Source organism: Brachyistius frenatus, unplaced genomic scaffold, assembly GCF_029030835.1.
Source record: "Brachyistius frenatus isolate BFR_SWC_R1_liver_20210118 unplaced genomic scaffold, ASM2903083v1 Contig_247, whole genome shotgun sequence".
Lineage (NCBI taxonomy): Eukaryota > Metazoa > Chordata > Actinopteri > Embiotocidae > Brachyistius > Brachyistius frenatus.
Genome location: NW_027210846.1, coordinates 480,196 through 502,407, shown reverse-complemented (window position 1 = coordinate 502,407; position 22,212 = coordinate 480,196). Strand labels below are relative to the sequence as shown.

The 22,212-nt window shown below is 42.4% G+C and overlaps 1 protein-coding gene across 1 annotated transcript in view; it reads right to left on the bottom strand.

Annotated features, from left to right (window-relative positions):
• The window catches only part of LOC138634083 (thrombospondin type-1 domain-containing protein 7A-like), a 151,559-nt gene that overhangs the window by 6,688 nt on the left and 122,659 nt on the right, over window positions 1-22,212 (bottom strand). Inside the window, exons 22-27 of the mRNA XM_069720699.1 lie at window positions 21,281-21,426; window positions 19,853-20,027; window positions 10,834-11,007; window positions 7,640-7,738; window positions 5,477-5,559; window positions 2,282-2,495 (exon numbers count right to left, since the gene is read on the bottom strand). Of these exons, the coding sequence (XP_069576800.1) occupies window positions 2,282-2,495; window positions 5,477-5,559; window positions 7,640-7,738; window positions 10,834-11,007; window positions 19,853-20,027; window positions 21,281-21,426 (891 nt within the window). The remainder of the gene's footprint in view (window positions 1-2,281; window positions 2,496-5,476; window positions 5,560-7,639; window positions 7,739-10,833; window positions 11,008-19,852; window positions 20,028-21,280; window positions 21,427-22,212) is intronic.

Sequence of the window (22,212 nt, the reverse complement as noted above, 5' to 3'; positions counted from 1 at the left end):
TAGCTTCACCTGCAATCTGCAAGCTCGCCACTAGATGGCACCGAGTCTCTTTTAAATGTGGGTGGAGGAGAGGAGATATGAAATGACACCATCAGGGTTCTCCTTCATAGTAATGTCAGTCATAAGAACACAAACCTCATCTAATAACTCGAGCCTGATCAGTAGGTTGTAGATATATTTGCCTCCAACAATCCTTTTGGATGCTCGTTCACATGTCACAAGTACGGTGGTTGGTTTTTTTTTTTTTTGCATTCGTTAAATGTGTCAAAATTAATGCGAGAGGAAGTTTAATGAATCGTGAAATATTGAATCTTGTACATTTTTGTGAAAAGGGGCCAATTTATTGACCAATACAAAAATAAATTTACAAAAAAAGATGTTAAAACAGAATCCAACTGAGATTCGTAAAAAGTACATTTTCAATTAACATTATAGGTTGTTTCAGGAAAAAAAACGTTAGCAAATTTTTTTTATCAGATTTTTTAACCTCCAAATACCTTCAATTGAGGTCTACTAATAACTGCTGTGATTAACGGGCAACATCATTTGTTTTTATTGTATTTCATTCACACTGAAGTCAGTCCAGAGAACATGAGGCGGTAAGGTCAATGATCAATGCAGTGGGGCGTCGCTACATTATCTAATCTATACCTTTGTTTATTGTTTTAAAATGATGTTATCCTACTTGAAAATTCTGGGAAAATAAAAAAAATTAAAAAAAAACAAAAAGCTATATATATTTTTTAGGAATTACAGCATAATGTTACGTATGTTCGGACAATGTTATGCAATACATACAACACTTTTAGACTGTTGTTCTACTTTTAAGAGGGACATTCTGGGAACAACAACAACAACAACCAACAAAAAACCTTCCTGCTTATAAAACAAAAAGGATGTAATATTCTCAGAGAATTCTTTAGGACAAAAAAAACGTCTCTCTGGGACGGCTGATCGTTGTTTAATATGAACAGAAACAGGACTGAAGTCCAATCAGAGCTGAAGTGGACCAGTTTGGTTCGTTGAAAGACAACAGGTGTTTACTATTAAAGTTGTAGTTCAGGACTTTCACATATAAATGCAATGTTGTTATTTCACAGAATAGGGTGCTTTTAAATCGACCTCACTTCCTGTTTAGCCCTGTCTAGGCAATAATTCAATAATGACTTAAATTACGACGGTTGAGACGCTGAAGGTTTAATTTATTTCTCCTTTCCTCTAAAACTCCCCGAATTTATGGTTCGGTAACCGATTGATGCAACAAAATCACTCTGTAAATCACACGTCGAATCAAAACGAGTTTTTCTTTAGATGTGCGCTAGAAGTGCGCTTCAAAAAAAGACAGCGGGCATTTGACAGGAGTGGGGTGGGCGAGGGGGGCGGGGGGGGGGGGGGGTTACTGTATGTTTCCTCCTGACAAGACACTAACTCAATCTGTTCGGCACTCCTGCACCCTGAATGTTTATTCTGCCGTCATGCACCGTCGGTCAGACGCAGCTCTCAGATGTTAATGCAGCAGCAGCCAGCAAGAGTCAACCGCGCGCCTGCAAAGACTTGTGCACTCATGAAAAGACGTGTGACGCTTCGTGCGTCAGTTTTAATTCATGCACACAGTAGGAATGTGTTAAACTTGATGTTAATTAAAGGCCGCCGAGACTAAATCTGCCAGAAAGACAGCGAAGTAAATTCTGCCGTTGTCACGTGAAAACCTGTCCTAACTTTACTTGAAGGGTGACGTGAGTGAGAAAATTCCACAAAAGGCCGGAGAGAAGCTTCAAAAAGACACTTTTTCTTCCGTGGAAATGTTTTAAATACAATTAAAAACACTCCTTTAAAACAGGACTGCAAGTGGGAGCTTTGGAAATCAAGTGTCTTTATGGACATTTGGACTCTTTAACTTCCGTACAATGAACATTTGCACGGATCTAACTGCTGTTTGTGGTCAATAAAGACTCTATTTATATCATTAGCTTGTTACCCAAAGAAATAAACCCAACAACGTCTTTGTTTTCCCCCTCCTGACTTCCTTCACATTTCCTACTTTTAAGCGTTTTTATGTGACGGTTTTTCTAATTACAGCCTGACACCTGGAAAACTTGGAGCATCTAAAGAATACATTAAATCAGATTTAGTTCAACAAAGCCTGGCATTTTAAAAGATGAAAGGTTTTCACTCGACAACGAACAAACACGTCTTCTTTACGTGCCTCTTGCATTTCTGAATAATTTCGATTTTTGTGGTTAAAAAAACACGATGGTGAGTGAGCGTGCGGTGGTCCGACCTGGTCCGTAGGGCTGCAGGTACCAGGTCCGCCCGGCGCGGCCCGGCTGGATGGTGGTGGGCTGCGTGGGGTTGATGGCGCGGCTGGTCTTCACGTCCCCCTTCTTGTCCCCGGCGGTGGGGATCTCCAGGATGGGGATGGGGGCGCACTGGTCCAGCTGCCCCGTGGACGACAGCACTTCTGTGAAGCCTTCCTCGCACATGCACACGGCGGCCTGCAGAGGGCAGCGCAGAATCAAGTTTGAATTTTTTTAGTCTGAGCTGGAGTTATAGTACAGAGTGTTCAGTGAGGTGGAGTGGAAGTGAATTAACCCGGAAAGGGGACGGGAGGGGGGAGGGGGAGGGGGCTCTGGGGAGAGGCCAGGCAGGATGGCTGACCTGTTACTGACTGTTCGCAGGTTGAACTCCTGTTTGTCCTCAGCAGCCGTGTGTGTGTGTGTGTGTGTGTGTGTGTGTGTGTGTGTGTGTGTGTGTGTGTGTGTGTGTGTGTGTGTGTGTGTGTGTGTGTGTGTGTGTGTGTGTGTGTGTGTGTGTGTGTGTGTGTGTGTGTGTGTGTGTGTGTGTGTGTGTGTGTGTGTGTGTGTGCGTATGTATGTATGTATGTATGTGTGTGTGTGTGTGTGTGTGTGTGTGCGTATGTATGTATGTATGTGTGTGTGTGTGTGTGTGTGTGTGTGTGTGTGTGTGTGTGTGTGTGTGTGTGTGTGTGTGCGTATGTGTGTGTGGTGTGTGTGTGTGTGTGTGTGTGTGTGTGTGTGTGTGTGTGTGTGTGTGTGTGTGTGTGTGTGTGTGTGTGTGTGTGTGTGTGTGTGTGTATGTATGTGTGTGTGTGTGTGTGTGTGTGTGTGTGTGTGTGTGTGTGTGTGTGTGTGTGTGTGTGTGTGTGTGTGTGTGTGTGTGTGTGTGTGTGACACGTCTCCATCTCATTCACTTTTAGTCAATCTAGATAAAAGCATAAGCTTCCAGAGGAAACTAAACTGTTTGCTGTGTGCGACCTGTCGCGGCCTCATCTTCATGCGCTGCATTTTTCTACTAATACCTGCTGGAACAATAGAACATATCAACCAGCGGCCGCACCGTCAACGCTCCTTTTAAAGCTCTTACACTCGTCTCGACCGCATTGGAGCCGCCACAGTGCAGAAAAGATTGGCCAAAACACAAGGAAAAAAAAAGAAAAGAAAGGAATTTAGAGAGACTTCATATCTGTCAATGCAGCGAGATAATTTTACTTGACAAGAAGTCTTAAAGTAAGCTGGTTCCTGTCTTGATATGTGTCAACTGATAAGTGTTCAAAGGTTTGAAATAAATAGACAAGAAAATAAATCACGTATTTTAAGTGGAAATGACTTTGTGGAAGCGTCTTGAAACCAGTCGGCGGATCTTGGAACGAGAAGGCCTCAACCTGACATTCAATTGCAACCTTGCCTTTAATCTGTACGCTACTCTGCCACTTGTTCAAACTATTCACACATCAGAGGAAAGGAAGCGGCCGACGGGAGCACATTGCGATTCAGTGTGTTCAGCATGTGGACTGGAGGGAGGAAACCGGGGGATTGAACCGGCTGACCTTTCAATTACCGGGCAACCTGCTCGACCATCTGAGACACAGCCGGCAGAGAAACCTCCATCAACACGACGAGAATTTCGATGGCAGAAACTCGTCCATAACTTTCAAAACAACATAATTGATCTCGTTCTTCCCGGATCTGAGATTTTACAGAACCATTTGCAGCGTAAGGCTCGAAGATGAGAAGTTCTCATTGTGACACGCTGCTTAAAAACGAGAGCCTTGAAGTGGATGTTTGAACAGAAGTTGTATCCTCGTATCTCGTTAAAAGTAACCCGACTGAAGGCGAAGACGCTTATCACGAAAAGGCGAGTTATATTTATTTGAATTGGGTCAAATGATCTGCGATCAGTTAGAACTGCTGAAAAATAAGAGCGTCTAGTTCAGGGCTCTCCAGACGTTTTTTCCACTGAGAAAAAGCACACTGCCACAATTTATTCACAGAGGTGAGCTCCACCCAAACCAGCTAAAAAAAAACGTCTTTTACGTGAACAATGACAAATTGCAAGTTCGTTACTGAAAACCTCCTGATCTGGATTTGAAATCTACATCGTAGACTATATTCCAATTGGTTTCATCATCGGGTTGTTGTTTTTTTTAAGCGCGGGCGATTAAGTGCTTTTCTCAAGAGCATTTTAAGAGGAAGTTGCCCGAGCTACTCGAGGATTTCCCCAAAACTACGCTCAGGTACCAGTTCATTGGAAACACTGAAACTCAAACCTGGTGCCGTCGAATGCAACGGTCCTGCAGTAAATCCTACTTTCGTGGTAATGTTCTGTTTTAGAGAGGTGTGATCGAATTTAACGGTCACCGTGGATGCCGTTTAAACTGCATCCATCATACAGAGAGGTGTTTTTTGTCAGCAGCTCCGTCCTCATTGATATGAATAGGAGGGGGGACGGGAGGGGGGTGGGGGGGTATAAGAAGCTACGCTTGCAACGGCAGCAGAAAGCGTCAAAGTGACCGTCGAAGTTGAATGAGCACCTCTCTGTAACAAACTGAACATTTACAACCTTCGTGAAGGTAATATTCACTGCAGGACTTTTGTATTAGACTGCGTCTGTTTCAGCCTGGTGCTCCTAACAAACCGCCCGCCTGCAGTTTTTTTTTGTATTTCTTTTCATTCCCGTCTGGGGATTGAACCGATGACCTCAGAAGTCCTGAACTCCACTCTCAAGAATCTGCTGTGCTCCGCTGGCTGGTACGCAACCTTTATTGAAAGACCCAGAACAGTTTTCAGAAGCTATGCGCCTTATTAAAATAAGATAAACGTGGAGATTCAACGGCTGCTTTTATCCGCCAGAACAAAAAACAACAACAACAACAACAAAAAACCTGATTCTGCTGCAGGACTGTTGAGTGACAATACGGGGAAACGGCTTTAACGTCTTCACGCTTCCATCATTTTTTTTATTCCCCTGCCGCATTCGATTGCGTGTCACGGCGAGTGCACGGACTGCCATTCATCCAGGACTGACCCGTGCCTTTACCTCTTTTTATTCTTTTCTTATTGTTTTTTTTTTTTTTTTTCCCGAAGCGCTCTCGTCTCCAAAAAGCCGCATTCATCCGCGAGGTTCTCTTTTCATTTTCAGATAAAATCGCGACGCAAGGAAGGCGAAGCCCGCTCACCTCGCTGCAGAAAGACTTCGGCATGAGACAGGGAGGGTCGCAGGAGCTGTTGTCCAGCGGAGGGTTCATCGGAGGACAGCCTCCTGCAGGGCCGAGACACGACAGAATCAAACAGAGTGCATGATGCTTTTAATACAGTACAATAAGCACAGGCCTCATCTTTGTTGGATCCGCTGCTCTCTGCAGCTCACAGCTGGTGGTAGTTTCAGATAAAAAAAAAAAAAAGAAAAAAAAACAACTCATATTTTCATGTCTAAAAGCTACAACTTGGTTGTACCTAGAACTTGATATATCGGATGTAGCCGGGGTTTATTTTGGATACTATTTGAGGTTAATAACCACGCGTTATACGCAGATGAATAGCCGTACAGGCAGCCGCCGCCCACCTCCTTCGCCTCGTACAGAAATAAAGTTCCCATTTTTTTCAGGACAGTCTGTTTTTATTCGTAATTTTTTTTACCTCCTGCACGAAACGGACAACGATGGTTTCCCGACTCACCGTTGAGCTTTGGAGCTGCCGCAACCTCAACTTGCTCACTTTAAAGAAGATAAATTCAGCTCCACTATTTATTATTCAAAATACTGTAGGGCAGTGATTTCTCATCTTTACCGCTTTAAAACAGACTGAGGCGTACATGCGATCCCCTGATGCCGGTTTGATGTCTTACCATTTCTGAGTAGTTCAGTCATAATGAACCTTTCATGTATTTCTGTCTTATTTTAATACTTTTTTTTTTTTTTAAAGCTTAGATAATTAACTTGAAATTCCGCAGTTTTGATGATAAGTACGTGTTTTTGGTTCCAGCTTCTCAAATGTAAATATTTCCTGAGTCTTCTCAGCAAGCAATTTAAATAAAGGAAATTGGCTTTCTGGGAAGTGGTGATGGACCTTTCTTTTTCCAGGTTTAATGGACCAAACTGATTAATTAAATAATACAACTAACAGCAGCATAATAAATAACCAAATTTAATATTTTCAGATAATATAATTAAATAATTCACCACAAACAAAAAGGAAATTTATGTAAATATAGTTTTGTCTAGGGTTTCCCAAATCGATTCAATTCCTATTCAATTAAATTTCAGATTCAATATGATCTGATATTGATTCGGGATAATTCAGTTGCAATACCAATTTTGCTTGAATATGAAACAGAATCTCTGATAATTGATTCTGTAAATTGTACAAAGAACCCTTTAACATTGTGCATTATTAAAAATATGAATATTCACTATTAAGAATGGATCTAAAAGCAGTTACATTAATGCACCTTTTATTTAAAAGAACAATTCTTCACAACAAGAAGATACTCTTTCTTTCTGGTATAAGCCCCGCCCACTGAAGCCGCATAATCTCGTGTTCAAAATCTCCTTGGCTATTCGAAAAGTGTCAATCATCTGTAACGTGACTACCGACTGGCTGGATCTGACACCTCCGTTCCGTACAGACTCTGATTGGCTGTTTTAGGCTGGGGACAGGATATGAAAGCTCCTATTGGCTCAGTGAGATGTCAATCAAACCGGCAGAATAAGGACGCTATTGAACTTTACTGCGCTTGCCGGGAAGTTTCAAATGATACAACAGCGGATCGTGTGTATTATGGATGTAATAATACATTATTACATCCATAATACACACTGACTTTGCTGACTTCACCAGACCGGTTATTGTTTGATCGTTGTTGGACTATAGGTTAACCTGTTTGTTTGGTGGTGGTCTGACAAAGCTGTTTACTGAACCTGCTGAGGTGATTGTGTCTTGAAATGGTTCATATTAATAAAATCACAAGAATCTTAGCTTTCCACAGACCTCTCACATGCGTATACACGTGAACTTTAGCACCGTAGACGAGTAAGTCGATGCCGCTAAAACGCCGACGGCACGCAAGTGGACCGTTCAAACGTTATTTGGCTAAAAGTGCGATCTGGGGAATGAATCGATATCGGATTATTCAAGTGAAGATCGATTTCAATCGGAAAATCTATTTTTTTTAAAACCCAGCTCAATTTCTATCCATCAAATAGAGATTTTCGCTGCTATAAACCTCTCGGGACCTTTTGTGGGGGTCCCAACCTCCGGCTGAAAACATTTGATTTTTTTCATGGACTTAACAGGTAAGTCTCCAAAAACTTGTTTCCATAAGTCCCATAAAACATCCTTACCGGTGACGTTGAGTCCATCCGAGCGCTGACACCAGATTAACGGCCGGGTGGAGTTTGGACGACTGCTGCTGAACCATTTGTACTCGAAACATTCGCCACCTGAGAGCCAAACACAAACAAATCAACAGCCACTAAGGCAATTCAGGGGGAGGCTGCAGTGAAAGACCATTAATCACATGAGTGACAGACTAATAAAGCAGCTGCTAAGTTATGATTGTATAATAGGCTGCTGTCACATAATATGAGTGTGCCTTCACAGAAAAGGTCCAGTTCAATGTTTTAATCTCCAGTAAGAGCTTTTGCTTAATGACTTTCTATCAATGCTATTATGACTTTATCAATATCCCCATCAGTGCAGTAAATGACTGTATTTCCCGACGGAGGCCTGTGTAACCAATCATCAGTCCGGCCAATTCGTCTGGCGTAAATGAACAATTTAACCTTGGACAAAAGAAAGATCTATCCTCCGCAGGCTTGGCTACAGTATCGCCGCTTCGGTCGACGCCCCGGCTCTATCTCCTGCTTCCACGGAACAATTTGTCTGAGACGACTTAACCCTTTATGGTATTCTTTTTCTAATTCTTTTTAATTTTTTTTATTTTATTGCTCCGCTATGTTTGAAATCGTTTCTCAAATGCGTTGAAGTATCTTTGAATCAGTCACTTTGAACTGGCCCTTCCCACCATCTTTAAAAAGCAGATTGGAGTTTTACAACCACAGAGATATTTCTCAAGAGGAGGAGCAGGAATTATTTCTGGAGGCAGAAATAATGTCAGTGGCTGTGTTGGATGTGAGAAGCTCCGTAAAGGCTTAAAAAAAAAAAAAAGAAGGGCGACAGATGATGATTTTCAACCATGTTCACTGAAAAAAAGATGAATTCAAACCCAGCTGTTAGGAGGGGACTGCTCTTAAATAGCATTAAAATGTGCATATCACACATATTTACACGCCAGTGGAGGTAGAGCTGCCAAGCAAGGCGCTCCAAAATCACGAATACATACTCACTAATGAGGGAGAAAAAGTTATTACCATTCAGGTTTGCTGCTTTAGGACTGCACAAAAATGAATGTACTGCTATGCCTCATGTTTTACACTAACACCACCAGAAATCCCAAAAAATGTTAATCATCCGGTGAAATAAATCAACATCCATGAGCTGGAAAGCCATAACACTTTGTAAAGATACTCATGGTTCCCAGTAGAGCAGCATGATTCACAATAAAATCAGAAGCAAGATAAAGTTTTATTTTGCTTAGAACTGAGATCACGACTCATATTTTTCCAATATAAATGTTTATTGCTTTAATTTACCTGATACAGAAGACGACTAAAACTTGGTGCCTAATAAAGGCTATAAGATATTCTAGTAAAATATCACTAAAAATAAAAACATTGAGGTTAATCGAGTAAATCACGTCAATTTCAGATCAATCGTATCAATGAAATGCTACTGCTGAGTCTAATAAAAAAAAAGACCAGCAACTCAAAAGACTTCAGATGATTTATGATCAATGATTAACCCGACAGAGACGATTTCATCGTATTCAAACAGCATCCAAATCATTGCAATGACTGGTAGTTTTCCCTTTAGCCGAGGTGCATGGTATTCTCATCGGGCGGGCAGAACTCAGAATGAAACCAGCTAATAAACTCTGGACAGCAAGAAGAGAACGTCTGGTTTTTAACTGAATGAATCACTGAACATCAAAACAATCAGCTTTACTGTCTCGTCACATGTTTTCATTGGTTGGTGGGAGAGTAGGAGCGCTTGTTTTGATGTTGAGGTCATTTAAAAATGCGATCACATAGCGGCATAAACCGAGAAGGCGATATTATTTCGAAAAAATGTTCAGCCCCAGATGAAGACTGACTTTTCAGTGAGTCTCCAGGTTTGTTTTCTCTACAGCTTGTAGACCACATTTGGGGTTTTAAGTAAGATGTCCGTATGGCTATTGGATGGATTATTATAATTTTGGCAAGACTTTTTCTTTTGATCTCGAGCTATGTCACTTTAAAAACTTGTATTTAAGCAGCCCTGAGCTTTGAAATTAAACCTTTCTTCCTTCAATATTTTGCAAACTCCTCCTGTTTTTGAGCTGAGTGCGGCTCCTTTGTTTTGTTTTTTTCTTTTTACTCCATTGAAGTAAAACTGCAAGCTGATTAAAATCTCAAAATTTTGATCTGCAATTCTTTCATTGAGCATTTACTGTAAAAACAAAGCATGGAAAGTGTGCTACTGGGACACGACACTGGTTTTGTTTTTCTCAAGCGAGCATCTCCTCCCCTTCCCTCCACCCTTGCCACTGCCTCCTCCGCCTCCACTGCTCTTGGCTGAGCACCCTCCTCCCCCGTGCCTTGAGTGATGCTGTGAAACCAGGTCAGGCTGGTGAAGACGGCTGTGGGGCTGTGTACAGTAGCCAAAGGAGAGAGGGAGGTGTGGACGAGTGGGAGGCCAGGGAGGGAGGGAAGGAGGGCGGGGGGGGGGAAGGCGAAGGGGGTGGGCGGGGTGTATATGTCGAGCTTCTTCGGCGGTGGTGATTCACAGCCCACGCTTTCACCTAATGGGTGATTAAGGCGCCTGGGGAGCTGCAACGGTACATGAGCGTGGGGGGTTTCCAACATTCAGAGATCTAACTCGAGAAATCCCATTTGGGATAAACACCAATTGACCCGCCGCACTGAGAGCGGTGGCGGTAGTTAGCCCTTTTGTTTGTGTTTTTTTTTCTTTTTCTCTCAGTCGTACATGGAAGACAGCACCGTAGCAGCCCAGCGGTCCGCACTGTTACATCACAGTGAAGAAAAATCTTTACCTCGGTTCCCGTCTCAGATCCTTTTTCTCTGTTGGTTTCCTCTGGCGTTCCAGTTTTCCTCTGACAGTACAAACGTTTAAGTTCAGAGACATAGGAAGCTGAAACAACCTGAAGGCGTGACCCTGAATGCGACTGCGTCAGCCCTCTGATGCCTTGACAACCCACTACAACCTGCGACAGACATCGCTTCACCACCACCACCGCGTGTAATTGGGAACACGTGAGTAAAGAAAAGGAATAAATGAATTAAAGGTTTGGGGCCGCCTCACTGCAACAGGTTAATATACAGTATATGCACTAAAAGTTCACTTTCAAATTTGTCAGACCTTCTGACCAGGATGAGGGTTGAAGCTGCCGTGTTTTTTTTTTTTAAAGTCTTCTTACCGGTGCAGGGCTGAGACTCCCACGCCTGGTCCGGACAGAGCTGCAGGTTCTCGGGCTCCTGCGCCACCACGGCGCGTGAGCGGACCTGAACCGAGCCGAAGTCGACGCCGGCCCCCCTGACGCAGATGCTGACGCACGAGCTCCAGTCTGACCACTCCATCAGGTAGCATTCACCTGCAGCAGAGACGAGATTTAACAGCACTCCCAATATCTAGAAGTTAAGGTGTGCGGCACAGTTTGTTTTTTTACAATCCATTATACATCCTCGGCATATTTTATAGTTTACAAAAACAATTTATATGGTAATTCTGAATAATACAATGGTAATTGTGCTTACTAAATTAATTTTAAAGTAATGAATAAACAACACAAAATTAAAACCTAGTACATGCTTTTAATTTGAAACGAGTGATTTTAATTTGAAATGAACACAGGAAGTTGCAGGATTCGGCCGATCAGCGGTGCAATTTGATCACACCGCCGTTGCAGTCCGGTCATAAATAGAATGGCTCAACAGACAAAACACAAAACTTTTATAACAAATATATAAACAAAACAAAAAAATGCAAACATCACTGTAACACATAAACAACAACAGCAACAGCACCAAACAAAAATTCACACACTCAGCAGGTTCAAAGCGGACAGAAATGAAATCCTTACGACGACTAAGTCTCTCTGACATCTCTTCACCGTTAACGAATCCAAAAGGTAACGCCGCAACAGCAGGGTCATCCCTATAAAGTGGAATATCTGTCACTGAGTGAGTAATAAAGTTACATCATCGGTGGGTCGAATGTCGCGACTTCCTGTATCTGTATCAAATTAAAAGCCCTCCAGCCACATACCCCATTTTTGACCCAGTCTTGCTGAAATAACTGCCAACTGAACTGTGAAGTATTGTTAGCTATGGCCTCGAGCCGTATCTCAAATCTTTTTGATTTCCTGTGAGCAGCGTGCAGGGTCAGCTTTTCAGGCCCGGTGGGCTCCCTCCTGGTTCATTTGGAGTTCAATACAAAAAAAGTGACCAGGTTGTTTGGCTCCCGGAGAGACCTGCCTGGGGGAGCTGCAGCTGACAGGATCGATATCATCTCAATGTCTAGATTCACTTCCAATGTGATGTCTTTTATTGAATTTTCAAAATGTTTTTTTTTTTTTTTTTTTTTTTTTAACCGTCTTCCGTCTCTTTTATGAGCCAATTTTTAAATTTTTTTTTTTTACTCGCTGCTTTTTTTTATTTGACTGCAGCTGCAGTGTGGGCGTCTGCGGTGGAAAATCCGCTCTTCAACTTTGGCAGAACTGAAGCAATGTTTTACCTATTTATCTGCACGAGAGACAGTTTAATCCGGGTGAGATTGCGAAGGTGTGCGGCGGATATTGCATACGTGTGGGGTGAGGGGAGGTGGGGGGGGGGGGTATTTGCATATCGAATCGTAAGACGGTTTGAGGAGTTCTTTGAAGAGTTTCGGGAGGAGGTGGCTGCGAGTTGGAGACGCGGGGCGGCTCTGGTTCTTTTTTTTTGATCACAGCTGACAACTGCAGCTCATTAAACATTGGGAAGGGAAGTGGAGCGCGGGTCAAGGGGGTGGCGGTGCATGAACGTGTCTCCGTGTGGGGATGCAACCTGCTAGAATTCCCATGCTGTCTCCCGGTCCTGCAAATTTTTCCTCCCAAATCGCACTACAGTACCTCCCCGCGCAGAAAACAGTCTGCGCTTTTGATTGCTGTTTGATACTTCAGTGCTCCTGCAGTTTGGCAAAAAGGGGTTGGACCTACTTGTTATCTAGGGCAGCGTTTCTCAGTGTCTTCCATCTCGGGGACCAGCAGCCATCTGATGAGGGTTTTTTTTTTTTTTTTTTTCGTTCAAAATGAGAAATCCACCAGTGGAAACACGTGCAGCCGCCGTCTCAGAATATAAAATGATTTCCAAACTGAAGTAGAAGGATAACATTTTCTCTCCTCTATGTTATGGAGACACTGAATGATGAATGATCAACGATGAACCGAAATAGGCACACGGCACTTTGGAAATGAACTCAAAATTTTGTATTTTGTCTTTTGGCAGAGGCAGGGAACAATAATCCCTCCTTCAGGGACCGCTGACACCAAAAATAACAGATTCATATTAAAGCCGTACTGTGTAAAAATACACTCCTGTTATCGGGCTGGATCATAAATTGGAGGTTCAGTTTTCCACCTTCTTTATTGAAACGTGATAGATTTGCCCTATTTGAACCAAAAGAAAGGCGCTCACTCCTCTCGTGTTCAGCTTGACGATGCGGGAGGATGGATGTTGTGGTCGTAGGAGGGAGCCGCGAGGCGTTGGAGCTCGCAGACCTGATGGACGGAGTCCAGCAGCCGTTGGGCTCAGCTCACCTGTCTGTCTCTGTCTCTGCTTCTACACCGCAAAGCTGCATCAAACCCAGCAGCTGACAAGCCTGCGTCACAAAACCTGACAGCAACCCATCACACCCGACCTTTGAAGTGATAATCCCATCTCCGAGATTTATTATTGTTTTGGTTTTTTTTCCTACTGGGGATTGACACCTTTGACACCTTTGGCCCCCAAGGTGATATTCTGCTGTGCCGAGACATCACCTGTCACTCAAATGGTGTTCGATAGGCTTCTGTGATGCCTTTTGCCTCAGACTTTGTATCGATGAAGGCTGCAGTACACAAAGTGGTTAAATTGCTTTTTTGCCAGATACCAAATCATTTCTATATGTTTCCATGGAAATGATGATAGCGCTAAAGAAAATGACCCACTAACCTGCGATACCCAAAATAAACTTCGTAAACATACCGTATGTATACCGTAAAGCCGTATTCTCAAACCACTTGTACGACTGACAGAACAAATCAAATTTTTGTCACATCCAGATTGATTTTTGAAAGTCTGAGCAGCATAAAAACACACGAAATGCGATTTTTGCTGTCTGGATCCAAAAGCACATTTGGAGGAGGTTTGAAATGCGATTCCAATCGGATTTCTGCAGATGCGTCTCAGTCCGGACACTCTGCTGGCTCGGATCGGATTTCAACGTCGTTTTCAGAGACAGCGTGAGCAAAATATAAGCTACCGCTAGCAGAGCTAGTAGCCTGTTTTCTTAAAAAAAAAAAAAAACGGGCTTTTCAAAATAAAAGGACCAAGCAGAACTCGTCGACCCAGAAAAAGAAGAAAAAGGGAAAAAATCCATCTCGCGGTATTTTCTTTGGAGAAGAAGCCGAAATAAACTGTTTGTCGTCACTTCCTACCTGCGCGTACGTCGTTACCGCGGCAACCCATGCAGATAGGTTGGTGATGTCTGGACGCTCCAAAATCGGATCTACTCATTTGTAAATAACAGTGCGGACAGTCTATCCTGAAGATCTGATCTGATAAAAAAGAAGAATCTAATTTGCCTGCAGTCTGAACATAGACTATGTCATCGCCCCTTTCATGTTGAGAATTTAGAAAATATCCACCCTGCAAATATGTTTTACCTTCTCCGTGCGGCCGAGACGGGAAACGGTCACGTTGAGCTCTGTGCAAAAATGAAAGATGACAAACTGTCCACCTCTTGAGACGCAGGTAAACCCATTTTTTTTTAGTTTAAAGGTCAGAGTGATGTTAGTCGGAGCGGAAGTCCGCACATTTACACGAGTACTTTTTTTTGTTTGTTGTCCGATTTTGATGTTCTTGTCCGCGGTAAATATCTAAATGGCTGCCGTTGTATGCAAATACAATCTGAAGTGGAAATACTGCAGAACTGTAAATGAACTATGAAGGATAGGAGAGAAAAATTAACAGCGCAGAGCTACGTTTTCTTTCTGTCGACCCCTCTGAGAGAGAACATGGACATTAATTTGAGCTCAGAAACACCAACACTAAAATCTTCAAATAAAAGCTGTTATTCAAATAATGTCAGTTTTGTAAAAAAAAATTCTATCAGCGTTAACAAAGAAAAAACACGTTTCAAAACTATTCGTAACTTCCTGTAATGATTCGCATCTTATTTTAGGATAAACTACTTTTTCTCTAATTCACCTCTTATGTCTCCACTGTAAAGGATCTTTTTGTTGTTGTTGTTTTTCTGAGTGGCATTAAAGCTCAACACGTTCTGTATGCGTGTCACAATTAAAGCCGAACAACAAAAGAAATGACAGGCGCTCCTTGAGCTGCGGGAACGCAACACAAAAAACAACAAAGTAGAACCGACTGAAAAATAATAAGCGAGTGTTTATGAAGACAAACATCAGGGTGGTGGCGACACGGCTGCATTGTGCTGTTAGAAACGCCGCACTTTATCCAAATGACATATCAAGAATTTAAAAGCTGAATTTGCATTGATACAACAAACAAAATAAAAAAATTAATAAAATGCCAATAAGGAGTAAAGGTGATTCTTGCCGCAGTAGAGGTAAATAACGATTTGAGGGTGTGATGGATAATTGTTGTGTCATATTAATTAAGTTCAACATGGCATCTAACGCGTATTTCTGTGATAATAAGATGAATTGTGACTTCAAAAGCAAGGAAACACGTCTCCGAGGAAGCAGCGAGCTCCATCGGACACCCGTTCGGTTAGTTTCGCGAAACCAGACGGCGATAAAAATAAAAAAAATATAAAAATAAAAAAACGTTTCAGGGACCGACGGCGATTAAATGAAAGCGTGCAATCTGTGCGCTCGCAGGTTGTTTTTTTTGTTGTTGGTTTTTTTTGCTCTTGTACGGCCGTACGTCACGCCCAACAGATGTCCGGCACAGCGGAGAGAAGGCGGGACCTGCGACCTGATCACTCACCGAAATGAAACAAAGTCGTCCTGTGCGGGTCGACGGCTCGACCGACGCTGCCAAGGTTTGTGGGGTTTGTCAACCCCGCTGAGGCTACCCATGCTGAAAATGTGTGCACACATGGCACACTAACAAGATATGGAGGGGAGGGGGGCGGGGTGGGGGGGCTCCAAAAGGCACATGGCATTAATCATTTTTTTTGAAGATGTACTTCGTCTTGGTCTGCTTGATAACAGTTAAGTACAGTTTAAGGACGCGGCTGAAGACACTTTGACCTCATTTTTTCAGACCCAGAAGCTACGTCCACTTTCACATGCGCTAAAGCCTCTTCCGCTATTACTTTAAGTGTTTCAACAGCGATAAAGGTTTACACATGCGTGGTGCAAGTCGGGCAGGAACACATCAGGGCGGTCCAGCAGTAACCGCGCGCCGCTTCCACGAAGGAACCAATCCTTATTCAAGCAGGTACATTAGTTTGAGTTATTTACAGGTTACATTAATGTCCACTTCACCAGGAGAACATCCACTGCGGAGTATTTAAACGCCTTGAGGTAGCTGGTCCAGGATCGCTATCAGCTTCGTGGTAACATCAGCTGCTCTTTATTGGATTTAGGGGAAGTTTACACCGCGGCCACATTATCAGGGTTAACAGTGTTAAACTCGTTGGCTACTCTTCTTCCTGAAGGGCTTTCTTCAAACATTATGTTGCTTCTCATTCAACGTCTTTATGTAAATCACCTTTGCGTATGAAATGGGCCATATTTACTACCACTGCACCTCGATTCACACAAGCCACGCTTATAATAGAAGAATAAACACATAATATTTGCACTTTATTTCCATTTACTCGACAGCAGATTGTTATTCAGTTCTATCTTAGCTTGCCATCTTGTCTTTTTATTTTATTTTTTTTAAACCCTGCAGGTTTTTGTTATCTCGCCCACACACGTTATTGATTGCACCTTTTTTTTTTTACTGCTATTTTATATCTCTCTGTTCGTGTGTGTTTTAATAACGTTGCTGCTGTTTCTTTTGCTATAAAAAAAAGGAATACAATTCAATTGTAGGTGATTACATTTCATTGAGATTCACCTCTCGGTCAAATGCAGGCGGTCCAAATAGTCCTTATGCTCCACCTGAAACAGAACACCGCTCCCGACAGCGGCGCCTCCGGCTCGGCCGGACAACTTCAACAGACTAAAGTGTTCGCTGGTGGGAGGCCTTTGAGGGGTTGTCTTTTTTTCCGCCGCTCCAGCTGAGAGGCGAAGAGAAGCGGCTGAGGAACTAAAGACTACGACTACAACTAAGAAAGTAGATCGTATCACCCCACTTCTGAAATCTTTACACTGGCTTCCTGTATGTCAAAGAGCGGGTTTCAAAATACTGCTGCTAGTTTAGAAAGCACTGAGTACTTTGGAGCCAGAATACGTATCTGATCTGCGACTGCATTAACAGTTCAGATACCTCAGGCTGTCTAGGAAAGGTCTGCTTTCTGTCCCCGGAGTCAAAACTCAACATGGAGGAGCAGCGTTCAGTTTTTATGCTTCACATATCTGGAAGAAAAAAAAAAAAAAACTCCCACAGAGCTGCAGGTCTGCTGCAACTCTGTTAAATCACAGCCTTTTCTTGTTTTTTTTTTTCCACCGCCTTTTATTAAATCAATAATTACCTATTTCGTACACTGCAGTGTGAAAGAAAGAAAGAAAATACAAACGTACTCATAGAACTGCAGTTACATCCGGTAACTACTATCTATTTATTTAGTTCCTGTGCACAGTTTCATTTCAACTCAGCGTGAGAGTCGCTCATGCATTTTTCTGAAATTGAAAGTTGCGCAAATACTGAAGGTGGACACTGACTGTTACTCGAGTTAATGACCGCTACACTCGTTACGTGACTGTAAAACAAAACAAAAAAGCGCAATAAAAGCCAAAGTTAAGCTATTAATGGACGAACCTCGAACTTCCAACTGCTGAAAACCAGACCAGAATATCAGCATTTTTTTTAATTGTTTTTAAATACACCCTACCTGTATCTACTGAAAGTCATAAGCATGCTAATTTTAGCAAGCTAGTGGTCAAACCCAGATGTGTCTGAGTAACTCGTACTCTTGTATTTCTTATTTTGATCTTCTATTTAACACTTTTTTAAATTTCTGTCCCTTACAGAAAAAAAACATACATTTTGTGTGAATAGGTTTTCACACGTGAATCCACGTGGGATTCACACATTACACCGTGAAAATGTTCCAAAACTACGTTTCCCATGGCAACAATACATACACAATCACACGTGGTCACGTGATCATATGAGTTTTTGATTGTGTGAATTTCACCTGTTTTTTTTGTGCAAGGGATACTTTTTCTTAATGCCTTTCCTGTTGCACGTAAAACCCTTTGGATCTTCTTTTTTAAAATACGCTACAAAAATAAAGTCGCCTTGATTTAAGCACAGCCGATTCACGGTAACAAGTAGAAATTAAAAAACGTCTTTTTTTTTTTTTAGTTAAAGCTGTATTTGGAAACAACTTTTTTACGTTTTACAAATCAGCTGCCATAATGTAGTCCATTTATTTTGCCATTAGTTAGAGAAAATACAATCCACCCTGTAACGGAAGTGTTGACTCACACTGTTGACAAGTGTTTACTGTGTTATTCATTGGGAGTGAATTGAACCTGAAGGCAGCTCAGTTCAAAACAGAATAATTCATAAAGAAATATTTCTTCAGAGCTCCAAACTTGGTCTTTTGATAGTTGAAATAAGACTTGACTTGAAAATTGTCTTCAGTTAAGTGTTTACATCGACACTGTCTACAGTAATGATGTCGAGTCCCGGGACAAAATAACCCGAAGACAAGATTAACTGACATACAATGTCTGTATCAACTACACCTGGGGTCTCCAACCAGTAGCTCGCGAGTGTGTGTGTGTGTGTGTGTTGAGTATCGATTTGTTGTTGTTCACATAAAATATGCTTATTGAGCTGGTTTGGGTGGAGCTCAGCTATATGAACAGACGTTACAAAGACGTGAGTAGCTTTCAGACGCTTTCATTTTCTCAAAGTAGCTCTCAGAGGAAAAAAAAAAAAAGGTTTGGAGACCGCTGAACTACACCGATGAAAAACCACAGATCCAATCAAATTCAAGCTATACTAACCTGCTCCTGACTCATTGTGGTAACGGTGGCCGTGATCTTTTTAATTTACATGGACATGCTGTGTTACTGAAAATACCACATTTAAAAGGAATACACTGAACTAGGGACGAGTTGCGATTTCTAAGTTTTGAATAGAACAATTGAAAGGGAATAGTTCATGCGAATATCGTCTCGCCTCATTTAGCTTGTTTTTTTTTACCGGCACCACAAGGGGGCGGTAAAGCACCTAAAAGCTGTTAACCAACCGCCATTAAACAACATAAAGTACCTGCTGCTACCGGGCTCTGGTAAAACGTAGGGTGCTGTGAGCGTTGCTACCACGGTACAAACAGCAGAAACGCGAAAAAGACGACGACAACCGTCAAAACGTTCGGTGTGGAACCGCTTAAAAAAAAAAAGCAACAAAAATGACATGTAATGTAAAACGGCCTGGTAAAGCCAGTATACAAGTAAACCCACAAAGACGCCCAGCGATTTGAGAGCAAAGCACAAAGCAGACGGTCCATCCACAGATAACCAATGGTCAACGCGAAGTAAGTTGGACGTTGGACGTGCAGAGCAAACAACGGCTCTCTTCTCAAACATTAGCCCGAGTTTAAGGCGAGTAGTTGGTGGCAAATATTGAGGAGTAATTTCGCATGAATTGTCCGTCTGTACACTGAACCAGGAACTGAAGCAAACAACACACAGTCAGCAGTTTTCAGTAAATTACCCAGTGTATCAGCTTATGTGGCAAAAGACATACTTTACTTTTGGGGTCATTTGGGGTCAAAGTTGATTAACTCTAGCTGTATGGTTGTTGTTTTTTTGTATTAAGTAAATAAGTAAAATTATGAAAGTCTAATCAGGGATTAGTGCATTTAGATTGATATCGAAACGTCCGACAGAAACAAACACACCCTGCGACTGCAGACGTACATCCAAAACATATCCCTTCAATTCTGTCCGGAGGTTTTTTGACGTGACTTTGACAGTTCCCTTCATGCAGCACAAAGAACTCATAATTACCATATTATTATATATATATATATATATATATATATTTTTTTTTTTTTTTTTGGGAGGGGGGCCTTGAAGGCAGCGTCATTACCTGGACAGGGGAGGGTGCAGGCCTCGCTCAGTGTGATCTGCTTGTCTCCGTCGACAGCCAGTTCCAGGCTGCTGCACAGCTCCTCGTCCACCAGGCCGCTCTCGCCGTCGCCGGAGCCGTCCGACACGAAGCAGGACAGGTTCCTGTAGCGCATGCCGTGCCCGCACACGACATTCTGACAGGACGGGAACACCGCAGAAGAAGAGGAAGAAGAAGAAGAAGAAGAAGAAAGGGGAGGTTACATGAACCTCCTCGGTACACTGGTAAACTAACAGCTGTTGTGATTCAGTGTTCCCTCCGCGGGTCCTTACAACTTTCAGCATAAGTAATGCTGATGTTCTGGTCTGGTTTTCATCAGTTTGACGTTGAGGGTTTTACACAGATAGCTTAAGTTTAAGCCTTTATTGTGCTTCTTTCCTTCCTTTTTTTTTTTTTTTTACAGTCACCTAACGAGCGTAGTTGTCATCGGCTCTAGCAACGTTCACCTCCTGTTCTGCGTAACGCAACAGAGCGGAGGAACAGACCGATTAGCCCGACTTTCAGTGACATAAACATGCATGAGAGACTCTCACACCGAGCTGAAAGAAATTGGGTACCAAGTAAACCAAGTAAATAAATAGTAGTTACTTGTGGTAACTGCAGTTCTGTGAGTACGATGGTATTTGGCGGCCCTCCCTCCCCAAGACAATGATGGGAGGGAAACACTGTGATTTATTACCTTTTTCACTAACTACACATCTTGTTTTATGAAATTTAATAGTCAGTTCTTCTCACTTCAACCACTTTTATTGCAGCAAAGTGGGATTCATAAATGTTGCATGCACTTGACGAACGTATTTACTTTATTTGTAACGTCTTTCCGTCTCTGTCTCTCTTTGAGACGGCTGAGACTCAAGACACTTGATCATTCATTGTGCAAACTGAGGTGAACAATTGAAAAAAAAAAAAAAAAATTCACAATAAGTGCCATCTCCTCGTCTCCCCATGAATCTACACCTCCGGTTGCAAAGTGTTGCTTCATCTCATAAAGTACTGCGTCGGACGCTTTTAAAGTCTAACCTGCCGACGCTCGGTGTAAAATGAACTATACAGGGCTGCCAAATTTCCTGGCAGAGGTATTGGTTTACAGTAATGTATCAGCATTAAAGATGCATTAGATTGATTTTTGCTGTCCATCTCTCAAAATAACTGTATGAACAGGGATTTGATGAGGTTGTTCATCAATACTAAAGACTCCATTATTTTTTTTTCCCATGCGTTGAAATTCCTGCCTCCCAAAAACCCGCTCTCTGGCTCAAACTCTTATGTTTATTGATCTCGGCCGAGCCAGGGTCCTGTCAAAGCTGCATTTCTCGACCCGAGGTCGATACCATCGTTAATATTTAATGTCCCCGGATCACGGTGTAATGTAATATATTATTCACATACCTCCACCCTGCACTCGGACCAGGGGCTGTACTGCCAGCGGTAGCAGGGTCGGACCGGACACGGCTTCCACTGCTCCAGCTGAGAGGGGCACGGCCGTCCGTCGCCCTGAGAGGCCTGAACCACCGACCGCTGCCGCCACATCTTACCTGGAGGTAAACACACAGGCGAGTGACATCAACGCTGGGTTCATCTATGTGTTTCCACACTCATAGTTTTTTTTAACCCAGTGAACCCAACGTGATTTTTCGGTTGAAATTTCACGACCTTCACTTTTAAGCTCATATCTTGGTCATTATAGGGGCTAACCGTTCATGCTTTATCTTGTTTTGTTCAGGACAGTCTAAGCTATCAGAATCTTTCATCATTTAATGTGATAATACCAAAAGATCTTTTATATTAGCTTTTATATCAAGGAAAAAAAAATGAAAGTCATGTTTTTACATGTATCTCACCATTAAATATTGTCAGTCGAGATATCTTTGTATAATTGTGCAGAGGGGATTGTCTACAATCTGTAAATATCTGAACCATGTTTGTGGGACACTGTATGACTCAGCAATTAAAAATAAAAATTAAAAAAATGCTCAGTGCCGGTCGGAAAAATAAATGTCATGAATGACTGCGGGTGGTTCAGGTGCCCAAAACCAGGGACTCACACTCAGGACTTACGGCCCTGTGATGTGTGCTAATAACTCGGCTGTAGTTAAAGCCCACGAATATGTTTAAGAAAAAAAAAGCTTCGACGTACAGAGAAACGACGCGTATCATCAGAAAGAGTAAGTTCTGCTGTGTATTTTGACACGCGGGAAGCGATCGGGCGTCCGTCAGAGTGTAACGGCGGTTACGTTTGTCGATTTTTCTCTGCAACTCTTCAAAACACAGATGAGGTACTTGCGTTGTCCGGAAAGCTCAAGTTTTGGGGTTTCATGGGA